Genomic DNA, 22,160 nt, shown 5'->3' with positions numbered 1-22,160 from the left:
GCCAATCTAGAGGCTGAGCGGAAGGATCACTTGAGGATGGGAGGTCAAGGCTGCAGTAAGCTATGATCACATCACTGCACTCCAGCCTGGGTGACAGAGCAAGCCCCTTCCTCAAAAAAAAAAAAAAAAAAGAAAAGAAAAGAATGAGGGACATTGGTCTATTGTTTTATGTGATGCCTTTTTCTGGGTTTGATATTAAGGTAATTCTAATATCATTAAATGATTTGGGAAGTATTTTCTTCTTCTCTGCATTTCTGAAGTTTGTATATTATTATTTCCTTGAATGTTTGATAGAATTAACCAGTAAAGACATTTTGGCATGGAATTTGCACTCTTTCTGACAGTTTGCAGTCATCCTTGTGTTTATTCTTCTGTATATAATGTCTTTTTTCTCACTGCTTTTAAGATTTCTGCTTTACCCCTTTTAGCAATTTGATTATGATGTGCTCTGTGGCTTCCCGTGTGGTTATTCTATCAGGAGTTTGTAGAGTTTCTTCAATTATATTTTATAATTTTTATCACATTTGAAAAGCTTTGCCCGTTATCTGTGTTGGGATTTGTCTCTGTCTCCTATGCCTCCCTAGGGGTCCAATAATGCAGATGTGAGATTGCTTCACATTGTCCTACAGGTTATTCACGCTCTGTTCATTTTTTAAGTCTTTTCTCTCTGTGCTTCTCTTGAGAAGTTTCTATTGTGCCCACAAGTTCTTTCTTCTGCATTGTCTAATGTGCTTTTAACTTTTTATTTTGAAATAATTTCAGACTTACAGAAGAGATTCAAAGATAGTTGGTTTCTAGTATGCCCTCTGACCTGTATCTCAGAGGTGAACATCTTATGTAATTACAGTATCATTGCAAAAACTAGAAAATTATCATAAATTGATGTAATACTATTAGTTATATTACAGACTTGATTGGGAATTACTGTTTTTCCACTAATGTCTGCTTTCCATTCCAAGACCCAACTTCAGATATTTTATTTGTTATGTCTCTTCCAATCTGTGACAGTTCCTTCATCTTTTTGTTTGGGTTTCTCATAACCTTGACAATTTTGAAGAGTATTTGTCAGGGATTTTGTACAATGTTCCTCAATTTAGGTTTGTTTCATGTTTTCTTGTGATTTAACTAAGATTATAGGTTTCGGAGGGAGAATATAGGAAGGGCAGATATGCCCTCATATCACATAGGTTGGAGGGACATATATGATACCAATGTCTTCACACTGATCAACTGGTTAGAGTTTTCTAAGTTTTCCTAGTCTACAGTTAGCAATTTCCCCTTTATATACTCTATTAAAGTGAATTATTAAGCGTAGCCTATACTTAAGGGGAGGGGAATTAAGTTCTTCTGGAGGGAGAAATATCACAAGTAAGACTACAAGCCAATTATTTTCTGGAACGTCTCTCAATTTGAGTTTGTCCTTTTTTCTTAAGAATTAGATTTGTTAGGTAACTTTGACAGGATTATCACAGAAGTGATGCTGCACCTTTTTTTTTTTTTTTTTTTGAGACGGAGTTTCGCTCTTGTTACCCACGCTGGGGTGCAGTGGTGCGATCTCGGCTCACCGCAACCTCCGCCTCCTGGGTTCAGGCAATTCTCCTGCCTCAGCCTCCTGAGTAGCTGGGATTACAGGCACATGCCACCATGCCCAGCTGATTTTTTGTAGTTTTAGTAGAGACGGGGTTTCACCATGTTGACCAGGATGGTCTCGATCTCTTGACCTCGTGATCCACCCGCCTTGGCCTCCCAAAGCACTGAGATTACAGGCGTGAGCCACCGCGCCCGGCTCTACTCTTCTTATTGTATCAGGTGGCAAGTTTTATTTATCTCATTATTGAAAATGTTTACTTTGATCAGTTAGGGTGGAGTTTTCTAGGCTTTTCCACTGAAAATTATTCTTTTCTACTATGTAATTAATATGTATTTTTTAGGAAGGAACACCTTAACTATTTTGATATACTGTTTCCATAAAAAGCTCAATTTATTCTTTACCTATATTTGTAAAGACACATGCTTTCCTGTTTTTAGTGTATTACTCTCATTATTTAATTGGATGCTCATTTCATCTCTGCTTTGGCCCACTAAATCTCACTTCTGTGTCCTTCTGACATATCTCTATCACTATTCAAGTAATTTTCTGTGATTTTTGGAGAGAACAAGATGCTCCAGGCTGACCTTGTGCTTTCCATACCCTAGCCCTGAAATCAGCCTTTTTCCCCCCCCCCAAGTATTACTGGTTCCTTTTAAAAAGTGATATTTAGAAACCAAGTTCTAGGGGATGGGTGTGCTCAAGATGGGCTGTTTCCAGGGGACTCTTGGTGGACAGCTAGGAAACACACACACATACACAAACACACACAGAGTTATACACAAATAGGCATACACACATTTGCATCTACACTTACGCCTACATTGAAATACAATAAACAAAAACCATCAGTGCAATCACTCTGATTCTTTATTCTAATAACACACCATAGGGTTAATTTAGCTTTCTTCTTCATGTAAGTAACTCCCTGCTTGGAGAGTGAAAAACTTAGCTTCATCGCTCTTAGTATATTTAAGTATCTGATAAATTTCCCTGTTCATAACCAATATGCCATCTCTGTTGTCACCTTCTTCCATGCAGGTCCCTTTATCTACCAAGAGTTCCGATTCCCTGTGCTCTGCCTCCCACCTGTGTGGAAACTCTCATAATGCTTGTGTTCTGCTGTTCTAGTCTACTCATGTTTGGCAACCCCCGCCTCATCCCAGCAGGGCTCTGAATCCCACATTGGGCCCATACCTTAGAATTATGTTCTAGTAACCCGCTCACGTGTGACTCCCCATGTTTGACTGCCCCCATGGATGGATGCGTTCCTAACTTTGCCAGTCCACAGGACGTACTCTGCACCCTGTGGTGCTCTCACATGCCTTGCTGGGCAGCCCTCTCACAGGGAGTGGGCTGGAAGAGATGCTTGGGCTCTGATCCTCCAGCCTGGCCAGCACATCACTCCCCACCTCCCCCTGCCCTGCTGCACCACCAGTGCTGCCTATGGCTTTAGGACATTGTTCAGATAGAAGAAAAAGGAAGTACTCTTTGGCTACTCTAGACAGAATTTTCTTGATTTATTTCCTTAAACCTTTCAAATATTGTCCTTTATGGTAATTTTAATAACAAAAGTCCCCAGGTGGTCAATCTAGTTTCTATTTTTCACATACAGTGGTTTTTTCCCTTGTGCATTTTGTGATCTTTGATTGTAAGTCTATAGTTGGTTGATCTTAAACTGTGAGCAATGTAGGTGGATAATTTGAGAAAGCCCTTCCAGGATCTCTGGCTTAACTTGGGGGCCTCCTCAAAAGCTGTCCAACAAGTTGTTTCCTATTAGCAGTGTGAATGGGGATGACTTCCCCAGGGAAACCCTGACCTTCCTGTATGCTAACCTCTTACTGCTCAGGCTTTGGCTCTGGTTTTTTTTTTTTTTTTTTTTTTTGCTTTTTTTCTTTTTAAGAGATGAGGTTCTGTCACCCAGGCTGGAGTGCAGTAGTACAATTGTAGCTCATAACCTTGAACTCCTGGGCTCAGATGATCCTCCTGCTTCAGCCTCCAGAGTAATTACGACTAGTAAGGCATGCACCACTATGCTTGGCTAACTTTTTTTATTTTTATTTTTTTGTAGAGATGGGGTTTCACCGTGTTATCCAGGCTGGTCTTGAAATCCTTGGCTCAACTGAGAACACCTGCCTTGGCCTCCCAATGCATTGGGATTACAGGTGTGAGCCACTGAGCCCAGCTTTTTGCTTCCTTCTTGATCTTTTGGAGACATTCTTCCTAAAACCAAGCAATACAATAAAAAATATTTTCTACAGAACCTGTTTGCAGGAGGAGGGGAACAGAATTTCCAGTTCATCATACTGACAGAAGAGAAAGATTTCTATATTCACTTTATTTATGAAAGAGCCAATCTTGCTTTTAAGATTTTCAATGGGATATGTATGAAACCGCAGTGCTCACTAGGTAGTTTTCCTAGGTTTAACCACTGACACTCATACAATGGCACACCTGGAAGCAGCTCCACTTAGGAAGATTGAGAAGAAACACACCTCATGGGGTCCATACAGGCATATGAGCTATACTCTTTGGTTTCCCAAATGCAATTCAGATGCAAACCAATATGGGTGTGGGCTTGGCTTGGAGGTCCTTGACCGGCAAGAACCAGTATCTCTCGTATTTGTTCCCTCAGTTTATCTTTTAGATTCCCACACTCAGTTAAGACAGTAACTGTCTAATAATGGTATGGCTTTCTACCAGGTGTTTAAAGTATTTTCAAGCCAGAGGCAGTGTAGAAGTCAGAGATCATTTTTACCACAAGCAATGTTTTATTTATTTATTTGTTTTGAGACAGAGTTTCACTCTTGTCACCAGGCTGGAGCGTCGTATCTTAGCTCACAGCAACCTCTGCCTCCTGGGTTCCAGTGATCCTCGTCTGTCAGCCTCCCGAGGCGCTGGGATTACAGGTATGTGTCACCAGCTAATTTTTGCATTTTTAGTAGAGATGGGGTTTTGCCATGTGGGCCAGGTGGGTCTTGAACTCCTGACCTCAGGTGACCCACCCATCTTGGCCTCACAAAGTGCTAGGATTCCAGGCATGAGCCACTGAGCCCGGCCTACAAACAACGTTGTTTTATACCACAAGTGACATTCTATCTTCATAAGGTTTCTACGGAAAATTAAAGTTAACCCAAAGTGAAATTTGTTCAGAGATAAGGAAAAGGGGTTGGTTAAATCTTTACTCACAGTAATTTATCAAGAACTTCAAATACTGAGTGTCCATGCTCAAAATTTTTCCAGAGGGTGTTTGATCAAAAAAGTTTAGAGACTCTCGTTCTAGAGAAATTGAGTTTCAAGTGGCTTATGAGATTGTTTCATGTGTTAATTTTTTTTTTTTTGTGGCATTCTTCTCAAGATCACCATTGAATTATCCTGAAAAATATATTCTGAGTTAGGCATGCCATCCTCTACAGTTCAAAAAATACAGTAATGAAAGGTGATGAAAAGTTCAAGCCATTTAAGTATGGATGTATTAACGAGCTTTCTGATGGAGATTATTTTTTAATGGGTTGCTTGCAAAGCTTTTTTGGGGGGAATGATTTCTCACGGTTGAATAATTATTTTTAAAAACTGTTTTCTGATTTTTATTTTAGGTATATTTCCGTTAGCTGTTAATCCAGGAATATTTATTTTTTAATAAAGTGTGACAATTTCGAACATAAACATTGAATTTTACAGTAAATATTCTTTTAGCTAAGAGGATTCTACCATTAGCATTTTATTACACATACCGTTTTATCATCCCTGGGTCCATCCACCAATGCATGTCCTGTATGGACGTCTCGGTTGTGAACTCACGGCCCTGGACCTCCAGTTTCATGCCTCTCCACACTGCGGGGTCCTCTACATTGTTGTGTAAGTCACCTTTCTAACATACAAACCTTATCATGTAAATTTTGTTTTTAAAATCTTTCAATAGGCTCCCCAGAGTCAGAAAGCGTCCCGAAGTCCGGCATCGTGGCCCCTGCCTACCTTTCCAGTCTCACTGCTGGGTCGGCACCCCTCATTCAACGACATGGATCAATGTTTGCAGGGGTGTGCACTTAGCCCCTTCCCCGACTGCGACCACTCAGCCCGCCTTCCCGGGCCCCACACCCCAAAACCCCTGAGCCCTTTCGTCCACGGCCATCTGACCGCCCAGCACCCTTTCCTTCATGACACGTACGAGGACTTCGTTCCTTAACCTTTCTCACCGCTCAAAGTGCAAGCTCAGAGAGGAGTGCCGGGCGCTGTCCGTCCTACTCACGTCTCGGTCTCAGGGCTGCAAGGCGCAGGGTCAGTGCCGGCCGAGACCCGGGGCAGGGCGGGCCGAGACCCGGGGCAGGGCGGGCCGGAGAAGGGGATGGGGTCCGGGGGCGCGGGCCCGGGGGGTCTTGGGGCGCAGGGGCTGGGGCTCGAAGGCGCCGCACGGCTGCGCGCGCACCCCAGCTCGCGGAAGCACCCGCCTGAGTTGTGCACACCCCACCCAGCCCTACACCCAAGCCGTCGGCGTCCACGACTGCAGCTCATCCAGACCCCACTCTCCAGCCTATTGTCCCGACACAGAAACCCGCGTTAAGCCCCCGGACCGTACGCGGGGCCTTCCGTCCCCGACTCCTAACGGAGACCGGCTGCCGTAAAGCTTCGCTTTGCCGACTGCTGCAAAGCGCCTTACGACTGAACGCGGAATCAACCTACGGCCAGCAGTCGTCCCCGCCCTGCTTCAAACATTTGGGTTTCAGGAGCCGGGCGGAGGTGGCCGCCGTGTGTTTGCCTTGCACGCGCGCTGTCCAAAACTCGGCGGCGGCCTCGGGGCTGCTGCGGCCTGGGCGGGTGCAGTCCCCGGCGCCCGCCCGCCTCCCGGCCTCCATCATCCCAGGGTGCACCGCGGCGGGCGCGGGCCCGCGGCCATGTTGCGGTAGTTTGTTGTTTTCTTCCTGCGGAGGCGAAGGGGCAACTGCGGACCGCAAAGCGCCGGGTCTTGCCTGTGCCTCCTGCAGCCGCCTCCCTTCCCTGTCCTCCGCCACCCGTGCCCGGGTCCGGACCAGGCACGTCGGCCCACCAGCTGGCTTGGTGGGCGAGGCTGAAGGCCGGGCCCCGCGAGTGCCATGGCGGCCGCCCTGGGAGCGGGCGGAGGAGCAGGCGCCGGAGGTACGTGGGGCTGCCCGGCTCGGGGGGCCGGGGCCGCGCCGCGGCGGGCGGGGGTGCCGGCCGGGGAGCCTGCGACTTAGGGGAGGACGAGGCTCTCCCGGCTCCGACTCTCTTTGTGTGCGGCCTGTGCAGTTTTCTCCCCCGCCTTCCCTCCCCATTGTCATTCTCCGTGTCTCGCCCCTCCTCTCCGCTGTGCCGATCGTACTTCCCGGTGAACTTCTGTGTGTCCTCTGCTTTCCAAGGCCGCCTGAAGTGTCAGGCCCGTCTCTGGCGTTGGCGGGCATTGAGTGCCGAGCCGGCCTTGTGTCCTCAGGGCGAGGAGAGCGCTCCCCCGCGCGACAGTGTCACTTGGGGGGAGCGGGGCGGGTCGCTGTAGGGTGGGTGGTTAACATTGTGGGGCCATCCTGACAGCTTTGGATTGATTTCAAGCCCATTACCAGAACGTAACGAAAAGATTCACCTGTGTGAAGGAATGTGTGGCAGTAGGCCATTTTGGAAACTGAGAATTCTTGAGAAATAGTCTCAATAAATTCCTTTTTTTAAATTAACTTGTTTGTTGCCTAATAAAAACCTGTTAGCGTTTTATTACTAGCATCTTGCAAAACTGAAAACGTGACATAAAGGGTTTAGATACTGAGTCAGTTCCTTTGGATAGTTTCTCTTGTTTGCAAGCATAAACACTATTGATGAAACATCTGTCTCTAAAAAAATTGTAGGTAACTGGCCGGGCGCGGTGGCTCACGCCTGTAATCCCAGCACTTTGGGTGGCCGAGGTGGGCGGATTACCTGAGGTCAGGAGTTCGAGACCAGCCTGGCCAACATGGCGAAACCCCATGTCTACTAAAAAATATAACAACAACAACAACAACAAAAAGCCGGGCATGGTGGTGTGCGCCCCTGTAGACCCAGCTGCTCAGGAGGCTGAGGCAGGAGAATCTCTTGAACCCGGGAGGCGGAGGTTGCGGTGAGCCGAGATCGCGCCATTGCACTCCAGCCTGGGCTACAAAAAAAAAAAAAAAAAAAAAAAAAGAAAAATAAAAGAACAATTGTAGGCAAAACCACTTTCAGGTAAAATTACAAATCACTGGGGTTTTTAAAAACGTCAGATATTTGAAAGTGACTTTCTGAATGATAATTTTGAAAACTTTGAAAAGATGGTAAAATATGGATAGCGAAAGCATTTTGGAGTAGTTATTGAAACGTTAAAAAAAAAAACAGTCTAGTGTATACTCGAGAAGTATTTTTTAGTAAATGCTAGCAGATGGTTGCATTATAATCATGCTGTTTAGGAATTTTGACCTAAATGTCAAAACGTTTGCCTGACAAAATGGAAAAACGAAACTACAGATACTAAATGTAGGAATGTCGCTTCTTACAATTTGATTTGTTATATGCCACTTTTAGTGTAAATACATGATGTTTTGGGTGTTACATCTGAGACTTTGTAATCAAAATTTTAAAATATATAGTTTACCTATCTTTTTGGGGATCAAAATTATGTGTTTTATAGCATTCCCAGAGTAATCTGGGAACTCTTGGGTCCACACTCTTTTAATTGGAAAGACTAAGGTGTTACTTGTATTTTTTCCCTTTTCTTTCAGTAATGTACAGTGGAGTTTTCTAGAGACTGAATAACATGTGAAGACATTACACCGATGGCTAATGGAATATATACTTGTGTTTTCTTTTGCGTTTCTCATTTTAAGTTCTAATATAGTAAATGTCACTGAATGTAATCCACATAAACAGGCTTTTTGGGTCTTCAGTAATTGTGACGTTAGAAGTTTGGAGAATTGCTATTTCAGAAGAATAGGTAGGCTTTATTCATGATGCTCTTGGAGTTTTTCCTTCCATTTTGTCACAAATGCCAGAGTTTCCTTTGCTCTTCGACTAAAACCAAACTCCTTGCCGAGGTTTGTGAGTTCTGTGTGACTTGGTCCCTGCCTACCACACCAAGGTGTTGTGTGATTGTTTCCCTTATCCTGGAAGTTCATTGCATGAGCTGTACCTTCTGCCTGGACTGCTCCTGCCCTGGCTCTTGCCAGAGCTGACTCCTGATCCAGTGGGTCTCACACTCTTAAGGGAGGCTTTCCTTGAGAATTTATCGTTTGAGGAATGTCTGTCCCTTGCTCATGTGCCTCCCTTCTTTTCATTCTGTAGCACCCTTGTTTGTTTTCTTCAGAACGTTTATCTTAATTTGCAATTTTCTTTAGTTATTTACTTGTTTTTTAAATCTGCCTCCCACAGTAGCCTGTAAGCATCATGAAGACAAAGATGCTGCCTGTTTTACCATGCATTCCACATGTTCCTGGCACAGAGCATGTGTTCAACAAACATTTGGTGAATGAATTAAAGAATGAAATGTTTTCTTTATGAATATGAAAAATATAATTGTATCCTAAGTTAGTCATTTCCATGTGATTTACCTGTGTAACTGATTAAATCATGTTACCTTGCAGAAATATTTGCATTGGTAATGCCTCATTGATAGCTACAGATTGCTTGTTTGCAGCTCAGTTTAGCATATTGTCTAGCACAGTGGCTTTCAAACTTTTTAAAATGGCGACTACAGAAGTGTGATTGACATTGTGATTTAGTACATACATAAAAGTGAAAAAAATTCATGAGCAATACTGGTCCATATTATGTCATGCACTCTAATGTTTTCTATTTCATTATAGTAAAATGCTGGTTGTGACCTAAATTAATTTCACAACCCATGAAATGTTCAAGATTGTCAGTTTGAGAATCAATGGTCTCCTGTATAGTAAATGGTTAATATTTATTGAATAAAAATGAATCTTGGCTATCCATAATCTGGGTAGCCAAAATAGGTACCGTGAAGTGTTTATAGGAGTGTCTGCTTATTTTTTATTTTTATTTTTTTTGAGACAAGGTCTTGCTCTGTTGCCCAGACTGGAGTGCAGTGGTATGGTCATGGCCACTTGCAGCCTTAGCCTCCTGGGCTCAGTTGATTCTCCCACTTCAGCCTCCTGAGTAGCTGGGACTGCAGGTGCGCACCACCACGCCTAGCTAATTTTTGTATTTTTTGTAGCAGGCTGGTCTCAAACTTGGGCTCAAGTGAACTGCCCCCCTCAGCCTCCCAAAGTGCGGGGATTCCATGAGCCACCATGCCCTGCCATGGTAAATATTGAAGAAGTCATTTGATACTGCAGCTAAGCAGTAAGGATAGAGAAATGGAATTGCTAACCTTACTAATAGCAGAGAGAATAGCAACTGTTATAAATTGGAGACTGAAAACAAAACATAAAGGCAAAAGCATGGCATTTTGTGGACGGAACAATAATTTAATAAGTTTCAAGATCTTACAGTGCCAGTGCTTCCATGTAAAATATAAAAACAAAAAATCAGTTACAGAAATCATAAAAACCCTCCAACCTAGTGAGTGCATTATCTCACTTTCTTGGGCCTTAGCTATTCTGATTTTATAGGTGAGGTAAAAACAGAAACGGGTGCTTGTAAATTTTTTTTTGTTTTCTAGTGGATTCTTAGAAATAAAAAGTTTTAGTGGAAAATTTCAAACACACCCAATAGTAAAATAATGAAACCACATACCCATCACCTAGCATCAACATTTTAGCAATCTGTCTTCATCCCCCACCTCCACTTTTGTATATTTTGAACAAATTCTAAAATTTTAGAGCAAGATGCACTGCTGGGTTAAGACTACATAGTAAACCCGTTCTCTGAATTTACAATTGAGAGTAAACTAGCCCAGAAAAGTTCAGCCACCTAACTTTAAGACAGGGAAGTAGACTAGAATTTAGGTCTTTTAGTTCAGTGTTCCTTCTGCTGTGCCAGTATGTAGTAAGGCAGGAAAGTATGAAGCATGGTGCAAAAGGTTTTCATATGAAATTGTGAAAGTGAAACAAGTTTTAGTACTTCAATGGTAAAATTTACCTGGTAGGAAATTTGAGAAGCATTTTAATCACTGATAGTGCTGATAAATGAGATTTTTTTTTTTTACTGATAATCGTGTATCGCAATTTGATTCTTTTCCTTCAAGAAAAATTTTCACACTTAATTTCTTAGCTTCAACAGAGAGGTTGAGGAATGGTGAAAGAATGGCCTCTCTCATTTCAGCCATGAGTACTTTTAGCATTTCTTGTAGGGCAGGTGTACTAATGACAAAGTCCCTTAGGTCATATCTGGGGATATAATTTTTGAACGTCAGTTGTCAGGTAAAGAATTCTTGGTTGACAGTTGTTATCTTTCAGCATTTTAAATATTTCATCCTGGCACCTTCTGGCTTCCGTAGTTTCTGATGAGAAATTGACTGTTAATCTTATGGAGGATCCCTTGTACATGACATGTCAATTCTTTCTTGGTGTGTTCAAGATTCTCTTTGTCTTTGGTTTTTCATGGTGTGATCATAATGTGTCTTGGTGTGGGTCTCTGAGTTTATCCTGCTTGGAGTGTTGAACGTGTAGGTTTGTGTCTTTCACCAAATTTGGAAGTTTAAAATTTTCTTCTCCACTTCTTTTTCCTGTTACTTTGTTTTCTCCTTTCTCCCATAATGCATACATTAGTACTCTAGTGATGTCCCCTGTTTTTTAAGGTTCTGTTCATTTTTTTCCCTGCTCCTTAGACTAGATAATTTCAGTATTTTCCTGTTTCTTCAGCTGTAGCACCCATTTGTTTTCTTCAGGACGTTTATCTCAATTTGTAATATTCTTTAGTTATTTACTTGTTTTTAAAATCTGCCTCCCTAGCCTGTAAGCCTCATGAGGACAAAAAATGCTGCCTGTTTTACCATGCATTCCACGTGTTCTTGGCACATAGAATGTGTTCAACAAATGTTTGGTGAATAAATTAGAGAATTAAATGTTTTATTTAATGAATCTGAAAAAATATCTGTAATTGTATCCTAATTTTATGATAGTCAATTCCACATGATTTACCTGTGTAACTTATTAAATCGTGTTAACTTGATTTTTATGAGTCCCTCAGTTTTGGGACTGAAAATTGGACATTTTAAATACTGTGACGTGGAAATTTTGGAAGTCAGAACTTTCCCTCTTTTCTGGGTTTGCTGTTTCTTGTTATGGGCTTCAGTTGTCTGTTTTTTTAATGACTTGCCAAATGAAGAGACTCTCTATTCCTTGTCTCTTGTGGTCACTGATATCTCAGTTGTGTTATTTCATTGCCCAGCTAGTGATCTGATGGAGATTTCCTTCAATGGCTGGAGCTGCAAAGAAAACAAAACCAAAAACAAAAACCTCCTGTTTTTACAGATTGCTTCTAGCTGAGGTTACTTCATTGCTCATCCTGGCCACCTGTAACCCCACTTTAGCCTTATAGGTATATCTTCACGTTCTGCGTATGCAGAGCTCAAAGATCAGCCAGAGGTATAAATCTAGGGTTCCTTCAGGTTGCTTCTGAGCATGTGAGCAGCCTTCAGCATGTGCATGGTCCTCCAGATTTCCTAGTATACCTGGGACCCCTCAGTGCTCTCATTCCTTCATATATTTTTGTATTTCCTCCCTAGCCTCTTCTTTCCCAGGCTTTTCAGTTTGTATGTTGCTTATCCTGCCCATCATCCCTTGCCAGGTGACTCTGGTTAGTGGATGTCTTTAAATACTTTTGACAAGCATTGCCTGGGATGCTGCTCTAGCCCTGAGAGAGTTCTGAGGGGGTGATCTCTGAGCTGATTCCTCAGAGAACCACCAGGCAGGTCACAATTCACAATCACAGTTTTTTGAGGACAGGTTCTTATTGAGCCCTTTAGCATGCCTGCACCAGGAACTCTGACCGCCATCCCCACTGCTGCTTCTGAGTTGCGAAAGGCTTTCTTTACATCTGTTGAGGTGCTTATGTGTTCTTCCTCTGTTCTTTAGTCTCTTAATGTATTGATAGATTTCCAGTGCTGAACTAAGCATACATTTTTGGGTTCAAAGTCTTGATCGGCCGGGCACACTGGCTCACACCTGCCAATCCCAGCACTTTGGGAGGCCGAGGCGGGCGAATCATGAGATCAGGAGTTCGAGACCAGCCTGGCCAATATGGTAAAACCCCGTCTCTACTAAAAACATACAAAAAATTAGCCGGGCATGGTGGCGTTCATCTGTAGTCCCAGCTATTCAGGAGGCTGAGGCAGAAGAATCTCTTGAACTTGGGAGGCGGAGGTTAGAGCTAGCCGAGGTCGTGCCACTGCAACTCCAGCCTGGGCGACAGAGCAAGGCCCCGCCTCAAAAAATAAAAACAAAATTTTCTTGATCTGCACATTTTGTTCTTTTTAATATACTGTTGGATTTCATTTTAGGATTTATCTTTGATCATAAAGAAGACTGGCTTATAGTTTCTTCCTTGGTATCTGTGTGTACATTTGTGCTATCCTATTATTTATGATATGTTTTGCAGAATCAGTTGTGAAATTTCCTGGGACAGTGTTAAAATCTCTTATTGACTGTTGGAAGAACTCTTTACTTCAGAGCCATTTTGGGTCTGGTTCCTTTTAAAAAAGTTATCTTTTCAATTTCCTGTATTATTATTGGTTTATTTAGTTTTGTAAGATGGAAAGTCAATTATAATCATTTAAGTTTTTTAGAAAAATTATTCTTTATGCTATTTCCAAATTGACATAGTTAGGCAGTGCCACAACTTCTTTTTTTGTTTGTTTTGTTTTGAGACGGAGTCTTGCTCTGTTGCCCAGGTTGGAGTGCAGTGCTGTGATCTTGGCTCACTGCAGCTTCTGCCTCTCAGGTTCAAGTGATTCTCCTGTCATAGCCCCCTGAGTAGCTGGGATTACAGCACGTGCCACCACACCTGGCTAATTTTTGTATTTTTAGTAGAGACAGGTTTTGCCATGTTGGCCAGGTTGGTCTCGAACTCCTGACCTCAGGTGATGCCTGCCTTGGCCTCCCAAAGTGCTGTAATTACAAGTGTTAGCCACTGTGCCTGGCCCACAGCTTCTTAGGAGTGTGTGTGTTGGAAGTAAATTTTTTGAGACTCGTGTGTCTCAAGGAATTTTTAATTTTCACAACTTGATTGGTGGTTTGGTTGGGTCCAGAATTTTAGATTTGAATTCCTTTTTGTAAGATTTTTGGCGGTATTGCTATGTTTTCTGGCATCTAGATCTGCTCTTGAGAAGTCTGAGAACATTGTGATTCCTAATTATTTTTTTATGTGACCTTTCTTTCTGGAAGTTTTTAACAACATTTTCTTCCTTTTCTTTGACATTTCTTCTCTTAATCTCAGCCATTTAGAAGGCTTCATTTTTAAAAAAGAGGGTCTAGGCTGGGAGGTGGAGGTTGCAGTGAGCCAAGATCTTGCCACTACACAACAGAGGGCAACTCCGTCTCAAGAAGAAGAAGAAAAAAAAGAGGGTCTAGGGAAAAGAAATGAGTGTCAGTTCCTGTAGATTTTACATCCAGTTGGCTGAGCTCAGCTCACTTGCCCTCTTCCTGGCTACCCAGGTTGATAGAGCGAGCCTTTACAATTTCCACAATAGGATGGGCAGCCCTATCTTGTATCAGGCAGGTCTCCTGTTATGATTGATTTTTAAACCCTGAATGAAGAAAGTCCATTGAAAGACAAGCAGATGACCAGTGAGCACTACACTTCATTAACAAAATAAAAAGTTCATTTTGGGAGAACCTGTCCTGGGGCCCATGCAACCTAAGAGGTTTTTAAAACAGTGACCAAAAATTATTTCTAAAGGAGCATGGTATAGGAACTCTTTTTGAAAATTTGGCTTTGGTTTCTCAGAATTTAGTAGTTATACTGCAAAACTCATATATTCACTTTGAAAGTTATTGAAACATTACCTGATTTCTAGTTAATATTTAAATAATGGATCTGGATTTCCTCATCTATAAAATAAGGAATTTTGATTATTAGTGATTTAGAATAGGAACATATTATACATGAGTGTGATGTTGAGGAAGAAGAAGGTTAGGAACCTTTGGAACACAAAGGTCAGCAAACTTCTTCTGTGAAGGGCTAAATAGTAAATATTTTAGGCTTTGCGGGGCATATGGGTTTTGTTGGAAGTGCTCAGCTTTGCCCTTTAGCTTGAAAGCAGCCATAGACAATGTATGCCTGAGTTGGAATAGCTGTATTCCATTAAAAGCTTATTTATACAGATGGGTGGTAGCTAAATTTGAGCAAAAACAAGGGGCAGGGCCGACTTGGCCCATGGACTTTGGTTTACTGCCCCTTACGTTAGATAATTGCCAGAACCCTATCCCAAGCTAATGGTCTATGTGGTGTCTAGTCCAAGTCCAGGATCCTGGAAAAGAAGAAGAAATAGAATGGTAAGTAAAAGTTTGTGTTAGCTAGATATCTAATTGCTGCATGATAGAGAAGTGTAGAAATTCTAGTAGGTAACTTCAGTCTTGAAGGAAAATTGATTCCTCTATAAAAATAGAATGTCTACTACAGTGTTTATTTAGCCTGTAGGAGGAGATTTTCCAGGTAAGGAGGGCGTTGACCTCTCTTGTTTTGCTGGGTTAGTCTTTTACCCCTTGGCTTTCATGGATATGCTGTTCTTGAAAGTTCTTGACTAATGTGGATACATTTTTTCTTCTTGGTTCTGTTCAGATTGCTATGTACTGGAACTTTAAAAAGGATTTGTCTGTATTCTAAAGGAAAACAGAGAGAAACGACTCAGAATATGTGAAGAATACAAACAGGCTGTACAGGATTCTTGTGTTGGCTTACCCTGTAGGGTTTTGAGGCCTTATATCACTTAGCATAATGTCTTCAAGGTTCATCAGTGTTGTAGCATGTGTCAGAATTTTCCGTTTAAGGCTAATTAATATTCCATTATTAAACCCCATATGTCTTTCAGTAGACACTTGAGTTGCTTCCCCCTTTTGGTTATTGTAAATAATACTGTTAATACCTCTTCCAAGTGCCTGCTTTCAATTCTTCTGAGTGTATACCCAGAAATGGAATTGCCACACCAGTCATTGGATTTAAGGGTCAGTCTAATCCAGAATGACCTCATCTTAACTAATTACATTTGCATAGACTGTATTTCTGAATAAGGCCACATTCTGAGGTTCTGGTGGACATGCCCTTTTGGGGGATGCTGTGGTATGATAAAAAAAAATGACTATTTGGTTCTTGTTCCTGGTTCCCTGGGCAGAGCTTCCGAAACCCTTTGAATTTACTATATGTTCTATGCTAATGAGATGACTTATAGTGTGGGGTGGGAGCCCTGGCTTTGGGAGAGGGCTTGCCAGCCGAATGAACCCCACGTTAAGAGGGTTAGAACGTTCAGGCTCAACTCCCCTGGAGGGGAAGGAGGACTGGAGATTTGGTTGTAATCGTTAGTCAGTGATTTTATCATCCGGTTTAGGGAGCGTCCGAGTTGGTGAGCACCTCCTCATGCTAGGAGGGTGGTGCACCCTGACTTTACAGACCTATCCCTGCGTACGTCTTCATCTGGCTCATTTGTATTCTTTATCATAAACTGTAATAGTAAGTATAGTGTTTTCCTGAGCCCTGTGGATTGTTCTAGTAATAGCAAAATGGGGCAAGGTGTGATAGAATTTTAGTCTTCAGTCAGGGAGAAGTGTAAGTAGTAGCCTGGGAACCTCGTTGCAGTTGGCATCTGAAGTGGGGCAGTCTTGTGAAACAGCCCTTAACCTGTGGGGCCTGCCGTAACTCCAGATGATTAGTGTAAGGATTGAATGGAGTTGCTGGTGTTGCAGTATGACTGTTCAATTTAGTAGAGTCAGCAAGTCAGGCTTTTAAAAAATATTGCGAAAGATGGCGGAGTGAAGTATAATAATACGAATGCAGCGTTAAAAAACCAAACTCATTAATTTCTACCCCACCCTCACACCAGCACGTATATCCATCAATCCACATACTGCTCGTATTCCAGATGAAAAATACTGATGTTTTCATTGACTTCTCCGTCCTTGTTATGTTCAGTTAGCCAGCAGGCCTCGGAATTTCTAAATTGACAGCTTTTAGTTCATGCATTTGTCTTACTCTCTCCTCCATTTCTTCGCTGTGACACTAACCAATTTTTTTTTCTTAATGTTTGGTTTGTAGTTATTTTGTTTTACCATTGTTTATGTTTCATTAGTTAATTAGTCCTTGCTTCTTGCTACTAAATTACCCTTTCTATACTGGGGTTGTGTTGCATATGAAGTATGGATTTCTCATGTTGCTTTTCCAGTAATGTCCCAAATCTTTACTACCTTTTCTCTCTGACTGCCTGTCTCTGTGAGTGAGCTCCTCGCTGTGCCCTAGGCTGCGCCACACTTCTTCGCCTCTGTGCTGTTACTTCCCTGGAATGCCCATCTGCTTGACGAAAACCTGGTCATTCTCAGCTTTCACCTCAGCTGCTACCTAGTGTGTCACACCAGACTTGATTTTCCCCAGCCCTAATCATGTTGTATGTTTTGTTTTGAAATCTTTACTTGAATTTCAGTCATTCCATTAATTTCAATTTATTTGCTTTTTTTTGCTGATAAATTTGCATATGAAATTTAATACTTCATTAAAAATGTTATATATTGTCCTGTATAAGTAATTTTATTTGTCCACACATTATATGTTCAAATGTGTGCGTAGGTAAAACATTGTGGTGATGCTCTCCTAGTTTTACAGTTGTTTTTATCAGAGAAATTTGGGCTGATTTTAATATCTTTGTACTTTTAGGTATTGCAATAATATTTCATAATGATCATGTATTAGTCTAGTATAGACAGTCAAGCTGTTATCCTCATAAAATAAATGATTTTAAAACGTTTAAGGGAGAAAGACGACCATAAATCCATAATTAAATGTATAAATAACTGTCATTAGAGCAGTTTGGCTTATATCCTTCTGAGCACGTGTGTACACATATGTTTTACAAACACATTGGCCATAACATATTGTATGGTGTTGGGGAATTCCCCCCCCCATTATATTATTGGGGATTTTTTTTCATTTCAGGAAACATAGTTTGACTTTAAAATTCTTATTCCTGCCTAGTATGTAACTACATGACTGTATTTTTATTTGACCTCTCTTCTCTGGCTTTGTTTGTTTGGGCATTTGGTTTATTTTTACTTTTTTCCCTGTTAATAAAACACTTCTTGATGAACATCCTTGTACATATTACCTTTGTTCACTAAATGATGAACAGCATTTCTCAACATCTTGGGAGTTCCCAAGACTATTTCAGAGTGTCTGTGAAGTCAAACTATTTTCATAATGGTATTAAGGCTATTTGCTTTTTTTTGTTGATTTTTTAAACTGTGCTGACATTTGCATTAATGTTGCAAAAGTAATGGTGGGTAAATTGTCTGGTGCTTTAACATGAATTAAGGCAGTGGCAATTATTAATTTTATTAAATCTTGATCCTGGAGTGCATTTAAAAAATATTTGCGACTATAGGAAATATATGCATAGAGGACGTCTCTTACTGAAGTATAACAGTCGTCTTCAGGAAGAATACCTGTCCAGCTGGCATGGTAGTGTGCACCTGTCTGTGTTCTCAGCTAATTGGAGGCTGAGGCAGAAGGATCACTTGAACCCAGGAGTTCCAGTCCAGTCTGGGTAACATTGCAAGACCCCATCTCTTAAAAAATTAAAAAAAATAAATAAATAAAAAAGGTACTTGTTCAATTTAATGGTGAGCTGGGCTAGCTTTTTATTCTTCTATAGAATAACATTTTTACTTGAAAGGGCAATTGACAGACTGTGGTAATTCAGAGTTTGGTGCTTGGAAGATATATTCTTGAAAATGAAGTGAGCCTGTCACTTCAAGTGAAACTGGACATTATTTGTTGCCAATGATAAAATGTAAGTTTTCAGACAAAAATGAGAATTTTGGAATACTTATAATTGATATTGTGAGCTTGAAAACTTCCCAGCACTTGAAGACTTTCCTGATGAGATTGGTGATGTTATTAACCAGTGCAATTTTGTATATTGAACAATGAAACGTTTGCATTTGAAGTACAGCATAAATCAGGGAACCAGTATTTTCAAAATGACCATTGCATGGTGGTACAAAATCATGGTTAAAGATCCAGTAACTGTGCAAGACACACCTGGACTTTAACATAAGATGATATGAAATGTTCATTGCCGTGGCTTCAGATTCTGCATTGCAGCCAATCTTTAAGAAACGGACACTGTTGAGTATTAGTGTAGTATCAAAGAAGAGTATCTAAAATTGTTTGAAAAGATGAAGTACTTCTCCTTTTTACAACTACAAGTGATTTTGGAGTCAGATTTCTTTCATGTATTTTAGCCAAAAAGATGCATCACAGGAGATTGAATGCAGAAGCAGATATAAGAATTCAGCTATTTTCTACAAAATTAGACACTAAAGAGTTTTGGAAAATTGTAAAAAATATTTGTTTTACAGGCTTTTTTCCACTAAAATACGTTGCATTAACATGTAATACTGGCTTAAGTTTTACTCTGACTATTCTCTTTAAAATTATAGTCAGCCCAGTTGGTAGCAGCTGACCCTCACCTCATTTCCCATCTTTACCCTCTTGCCTTAGTCTCTTCCAATAAAGGCCTTAAGTTACATACCGTATATTACTTTATTGGGATTACTGTTTGTCTTTTCTTTCTAGAATGTAATCTACACAGGGTGAGTGTTTTTTTGTGTGTGTCTTGTATGTCAGCTGTCTAGAACGATGCCTGGCATATATTATGTGGTCAATAAACAGTTGTCGAGTGAAGGATACAGGTTTCATGACCCTTCAGTCTGTTCGTATGTTCTGCTTATCTTGTACTCTGATTTTGGAATTATCTCAATAGCGACTTTTCTTAGCTATTTTATGGTGTCTCTCCTTTGGGAAAATATTTATTATTTTTGATGATCCTGGCCTCTAATTTTGACTTTTGTGGAGTTAACGCTGAAATTTCCAGAAGGTGCTATGTAGCACGATGGCAGTTAAATTTCCTTCTGGAGTGCCTGTGCTGACGCACAGTGTTAGATGAATACAGGGATTCCTAACCCTAGCTGTCCATCAGAATTAGTGGGAGCTTTAAAAAGCAAAAAGAGCCCACTGAGCTGGACGCGGTGGCTCACACCTGTAATCCCAGCACTTTGGGAGGCTGAGGCGGGTGGATCACGAGGTCGAGAGATCGAGACCATCCTGGCCAACATGGTGAAACACCGTCTCTACTAAAAATACAGAAATTAGCTGGGCATGGTGGCACTCAACTGTAGTCCCAGCTACTTGGGAGGCTGAGGCAGGAGAATTGCTTGAACCCGGGAGGCGGAGGTTGCCGAGAGTTGGAGTTGAGCCGAGATTGTGCCACTGCATTCCAGCCTGGCACCTGGCGACGGAGCAACACTCTGTCTCAAAAAAAAAAAAAAAAAAGCCCGCTGAATCAAAAATCAGCGACGAGGCCAAGGATTAGATACTTGTTAACAAGGTTTCTAGGTGATTGTTACTAGCTAGCCTTGCAAAAACATGTTCTGGTTTCAGCAGAATTGGGTGCTCTTCCCCTGCCCCACTTTTTTCTTCTTTTGGTTTCACTGTTTTGTCCAAGCTGGAGTACAATGGCCATGCGCAGACGTGAGCATGGCACACCACAGCTTCAAATTTCTGACCTCAAGCAATCTTCCATTCTAAGGCTCCCAAGTAGCTAGGGCAACTGGCTCCAGCCACTGCACCCGGTGGATGCTCTAATTAATCAGCAATGTCTGCCATGGATGATTGTGATTAAGTACTAATTCCTTCACTGTGTTCCAATGAGGAAAACGCCACAAGCTGTTTAGCTTATAAAATATTGAGACTTTGCTTATGTTTTCATAGGTAGGGAATGCTTGTTTTCATAAAGTATGACTTTCGATGTTTTTAAATTCGTTAAGAACTGTTTTATGGCCTAACATGTATCAGGGACAGTGCACCCTGGACATTTAAAAATAATGTGTATTTTGCCCTTGTCGGTCCAAGTAGCCTGTATTTATCTGTTAGGTCTAGCTGATTTCTAGTATTTGAGTCCTCTATTTCCTTATCTTTTTACCTAGATTTCATATTTGTTGTTGAGAGTGGGGTGTTGGATTCTCTAAGTATTAATGTAGAGCAGTGTCTTTCTCGCTTCATTTTTGTCAGTGTTTGCTACATCAGTTTTGGTGTTCTGTTTGAGTGCATGTATAGTTACAATTGTTATATCTTGATGAATTGACCCGTTGGTCGGTATACAGTATTCTTTTTTTTTTGAAACAGTTTTGGGTTTAAAAATCTATTTTATCTGATATTAGTGTAGCTGTACCAGCTGCCTTTTGGTTAATATTTGCATGCAATATCTTTTTCCATCCTTTCAATTTATTAGTGTCTTTGGGTCTACAGTGGGTCTCTGATAGGCAGCATATAGTTGGATGTTCGTTTGCTTTTAGCCCACTCTGCCAATCTGTGTTGTGACAGAAGATAGTCAAGTGGGAAGTGCCAGTTGCCGATCCTTCCAGCGAAACAGCTGTTGACCTGGCAAGAACGGTTTGAAGCAACCGTGTTTGAAACTTTAGAACCTAACATTGGTTTTCATCACTGATGGGCTGGTACAGAGGCTCTGTCTGTTATTTTCATCCCCTCCACTGAAGCAGTTTCTCCTTCTGCTTTGTTCATTTTTCCTTTTTATTAGATGCATGCATTTAAAGAAATCTACCAGGTCACTAGTTGATGAGGGAGATAACAGAAGAGAGGCTTCAGTGACCACACTTAAGAAGGAATGTAATAACTAGTGGTTTTAAAAAGCCATTAAACAAATGGACAGCAACCTTCATTGAGTAACAGCAGCAACTCTGGGGAAGGAGAATCTGGTTTCTAGAGTTACTGCATTGCAGTGTATAACATATCCAGTTTTATTTTTTATTTTTTGAGACAGAGTTTTGCTCTTGTTGCCCAGGTTGGAGTGCAGTGGTACAATCTTGGTGCACTGCAACCTTCGCCTTCTGGGTTCAAGCAGTTTTCCTGCTTCAGCTTCCCCAGTAGCTGGGATTATAGGTGCCCACCACCACGCCTGGTTAATTTTTTGTGTTTTTAGTAGAGACGAAGTTTCACCATGTTGGCCAGGCTGGTCTTGAACTCCTGACCTCAGGTGATCCGCCTGCCTGAACCTTCCAAAGTGCTGGGATTACAGGCATGAGCCACCGTGCCCGGCAAGGTATCCAGTTGTAAATAAAAAATTACAGTGTATACAAAGAAGCCTGAAAGTATGGCCATTCACAGGAAAAAACAAAACAAAACAAAAAAAAAACCGCCCGCAAGGATACCTAGACATTAGATTTACTAGACAGATGCTTTAACCTTCTTAAGTATGCTTAAAGTGGTTTAGGAAACTATGAACCAGAAAACTAAAGGAAGTCTGGAGAATGCCATATGAAGATGTAGAGAGTATTAATAAAGAGAAATTATTAGGAGGAAACAAATTCTGGAACTGAAAAGTCCAGTAGCTGAAGTAAACTCTTTAGAGGGAATCAGTAGCAGATTTGAGCAAGCA

The 22,160-nt window shown here is 41.3% G+C and overlaps 1 protein-coding gene across 9 annotated transcripts in view; it reads left to right on the top strand.

The window, feature by feature from the left end:
• Positions 1-6,254: 6,254 nt before the first annotated feature.
• RBM33 (RNA binding motif protein 33) overlaps positions 6,255-22,160 on the top strand; it is a 132,001-nt gene continuing 116,095 nt past the window's right edge. For all 9 annotated transcript variants that reach the window (XM_032244908.1, XM_032244910.1, XM_032244906.1 and 6 more), the window contains exon 1: positions 6,255-6,721. In XM_032244908.1, coding sequence (XP_032100799.1) covers positions 6,679-6,721 — 43 coding nt within the window. In that variant the 5' untranslated portion in view covers positions 6,255-6,678. The remainder of the gene's footprint in view (positions 6,722-22,160) is intronic.

This window comes from Sapajus apella, unplaced genomic scaffold, assembly GCF_009761245.1.
Source record: "Sapajus apella isolate SASKATOON/1434 unplaced genomic scaffold, GSC_monkey_1.0 scaffold56, whole genome shotgun sequence".
Taxonomy (NCBI): Eukaryota; Metazoa; Chordata; class Mammalia; order Primates; family Cebidae; genus Sapajus; species Sapajus apella.
The sequence above is the reverse complement of the archived record's forward strand: the minus strand, read 5'-3'. Positions and strand labels throughout refer to the sequence as shown.